Here is a 3,595-nt window from a genome sequence, read left to right as displayed (position 1 = left end):
GTGAAACAGACTTATTTTGCTTAGCATAATACACTCAAGGTCTATCTATGTCATTGCAAAAGGAAAGATAAAATTCTTTTTTGTGGCTGAGTAATATTCCATTGTATATATCTACACCACATCTTCCTTATCTATACATCAGTTGATGGACACTTGGACTTTTTCCATAATTTGGCTATTGATGATAATTTTGCTATAAACATTGGGTGCATTTAATCCTTCAAATTAGTATTTTTGTATTCTTTGGGTAAATAAGTCAGAGAAAGACAAATACCATGTTATTTCACTCATATGTGGAATTTAATAAGACAAGGAAAGGAAAAAAAGAGAGAGAGAGAGAGAACCAAGAAACCAAAAGCAATCCAAGAAACAGACTATAGAGAAAAACTGCTGATTACCAAAAGGGAGGTGGATAGAAGGATGGGTTAAATAGATGATAAGGATTAAGGAGAGCACTTGTTGTGGTGAGCATGGGTGTTTTATGGAAGTATTGAATCACTATATTGTACATCTGAAACTATGACATTACACTGTATGTTAACTAACTGGAATTTAAATAAATACTTAAGTAAAAAAAAGTCAGAGAAAGACAAATGCCATATGATTTCACTTCTATATGGAAACTAAAATAAAGCAAATGAATAATCAACAAAGGTACAAAAACAGAATCAGACCTATAAATACACAAAACAAACCTATGGGTGCCAGAGGGGAGGCTAGTGGCAGGATGGGGAAAATAGGTGAAGGGAATGGGAGATACAGGCTTCCAATTATGGAAGAGTAAGTCAAGGGAATAAAAGATACAACATAGGGACATAGTCAATGGTACTTTAATAGTGTTGGGTGATGAAAGAGAGTAGCTACACTTCTTTTGAGCATAGTATAACATATAGAGATGTTAAATCACTGTTTTGTACACCTAAAACTAATTTAACATTATGTGTCAGTTATACTCAAAAAATATTTTTTAAGGAAAATAACCAGGGTTTTTTTTGGCCTTCATCTAATTATGGGAAAAATGGCAGCTTAATTTCTTTCAAAATATAATATCTTGATATCTGCACAAAATCTTGAGTTTATAGCTCTAAGACATTTATAAAACTGCATATGAGAAATCATTCTGCTGCTTAAAGCCTTAGAATGGTTTTTTATTATAATTATAAAAAATCAAACTCTTTATATTCACTTCATAGACTCATACATGTTTTGGACATATGAGTATATGAGTATATTCAATATATATACTCATATACATATATATACATATATATGAGTATATATATATATAAAAATGAGTATATTCAATATATATACTCATATATATGTATATATACTGTATATATATTGAATATACTCATTTATATATATGTATATATATATACTCATAATTCAAATATGAGTATATTCAACTCAATTCTTTTTCATATTCACTTATTATACCTCAGTCACTTTGAACTTTGTCTTATTCTTCAAATATACCAAGTTAATTACTATCTTCAGGTTTTTACACTGCCTGTCCCCTCTGTCTAGAATGCTCTGCCTCCAGATGGTTGCACGGTTGACTGTTTAGTTTATCTGTTAAAGACGGAAAGTAAACTTATTACCCTCACCCCACACTCTCTAGCTCTTATCTATATATATATCTGTCTATATTTTTGCTTTCCTTTAGTTTCTATATCTCTTCCTGAAACCATTCTATTCATTTTCTATCTCTAATGGCTGTCTATTCCCACTAGATTATACCTTTAGGACAGCAGTAACTTCACCTGTCTCATTAATACCTCTTTCTCCCAGTGACTAAAATAGATCTCATGAAAATGCTCAATAAATGCAGTATTTAGAAATGGATAAATTAATTTCAGATAAAATTCTCTGGTCTTGATTTTTTTATTCTTTTTTTCCCTTTAATTAGGCTATGTGCTGGTTAAACAGCCTCCTCATAGAAGCCTTTACTTCCTGGTTGCGAAGGGTATAAATCACGGGATTCAACAAAGGAAAGATCACTGTGTGAAAAAGAGAAACCACCTTGTCAGCTGGGAAGGCTCTGAAAGGGCGAGTATAGATGAAGATGCCAGGCCCAAACATGAGAAATATAACAATGATATGGGTCGTGCACGTGGAAACAGCCTTGCTCTTCCCCTCAGAGGAAGACCCATGTACACGGCAAAGGATGACTGCATAGGAGGCCAGAAGGCCCAGGAAGCACAGGAGGGTCATCAGACCACTGTTGAAGACCATCAGAAGTTCCACCACAAAAGTGTCTGTGCAGGCCAGCTTGATGACTTGTGGCACATCACAGAAGAAGTTATCCAGTTGGTTTGGGCCACAGAAGGGCAAGCGGAGGATGAGGGCCACCTGGATAATGGAGTGGATGAAGCCTCCAAGCCACAGAGTCAACAGAAAGGCATAGCAGGCTCTAGGGTTCATGACAGTTGAATAGTGTAAAGGCCGACAGATAGCAATGTAGCGGTCAAAGGCCATCACAACAAGGAGTAATCCTTCCCCTCCTCCAAGGAAGTGCAAGAAAAAGAGCTGAGTGATGCAACCCCTGTAGGAGATTACTTTTTTCTCAGAAACAAAGTCCACCAGCATCCTGGGAGCTACAATGAAGGAATAGGATGCATCCAGGAAGGCCAAGTTACCCAGAAAGAAGTAGAGGGGAGCTGTGAGTCCAGGGTCTGATCTGATGGTGAGGATGATGAGGAAATTTCCAGGAAGGATGATGAGATAGAAAATTAAAATTAGCACAAAGACCAGGAGCTGAATATCTCGAGACTGTGTCAGACCAAGAAGGATGAATTCTTTCACCACTGTGCTGTTGTCATTTTCCATCTCCTCTGCCTGCAGTATATCAAGAAGTAGAGCTGATTGTTATTACTGTTTCTTCCATCTAGAACCTCATTCTTCTCCAACTAAGAATATTTTACATATCTGGGGCTCAGTCGGTTAAGTGTCCAACTCTTGATATCAGCTCAGGTCAGGATCTCAGGGTTGTAAATTTGAGCCCCAAGTCTATCTCCAAGCTGGACATGGAGCCTGCTTAAGATTCTCCCTATGCTCCTCCCTTTCCCTTCCTCTCCCTCCCTCTATAAAAAAAATTGACATATTTGTCACATCAGCTAAATCAACATATTTCAACCCTCACCATCCCGGGTAAACCCCAAACTTTTTGTTAATGCCAGACCTAAATCAAGCAAACCAACAAACAAAAATACTGTTTTCATATCACAATCCTTAGTCCCACCCAACCATGTGCTTCTATAAACCTGCTCTCCACTTTAAGAATCTGGCATCCTGGGGTGCCTGGGTGACTCAGTGGGTTAAAGCCTCTGCCTTTGGCTCAGGTCATGATCTCAGGGTCCTGGGATTGAGCCCCGCTTCGGGCTCTCTGCTCAGCAGGGAGCCTGCTTCCCCCTCTCTTCTCTGCTTGCCACTCTGCCTACTTGTGATCTCTCTCTCTGTGTCAAATAAGTAAATTAAAAAAAAAAAGAAGAAGAAGAAGAATCTGGCATCCTACATGTTGGGATTCCTATCTTCCTGAATCAGATGAGAGGTTTCTTAACTGAAATAAAACATAACTCCAATTATTATGATC

General features: G+C 37.6%; 1 protein-coding gene across 1 annotated transcript; it reads right to left on the bottom strand.

Annotated features, from left to right (window-relative positions):
• Nucleotides 1–1,908: 1,908 nt before the first annotated feature.
• On the bottom strand, nt 1,909–2,832 carry LOC123944557 (olfactory receptor 4N2). The gene has a single exon (XM_046009764.1). It carries the CDS (start codon nt 2,830–2,832, stop codon nt 1,909–1,911), a length of 924 nt encoding a protein of 307 aa, XP_045865720.1.
• Nucleotides 2,833–3,595: the final 763 nt, after the last annotated feature.

This window comes from Meles meles, chromosome 6 (genome assembly GCF_922984935.1).
Source record: "Meles meles chromosome 6, mMelMel3.1 paternal haplotype, whole genome shotgun sequence".
NCBI classification, from domain to species: domain Eukaryota; kingdom Metazoa; phylum Chordata; class Mammalia; order Carnivora; family Mustelidae; genus Meles; species Meles meles.
The sequence above is the reverse complement of the archived record's forward strand: the minus strand, read 5'-3'. Positions and strand labels throughout refer to the sequence as shown.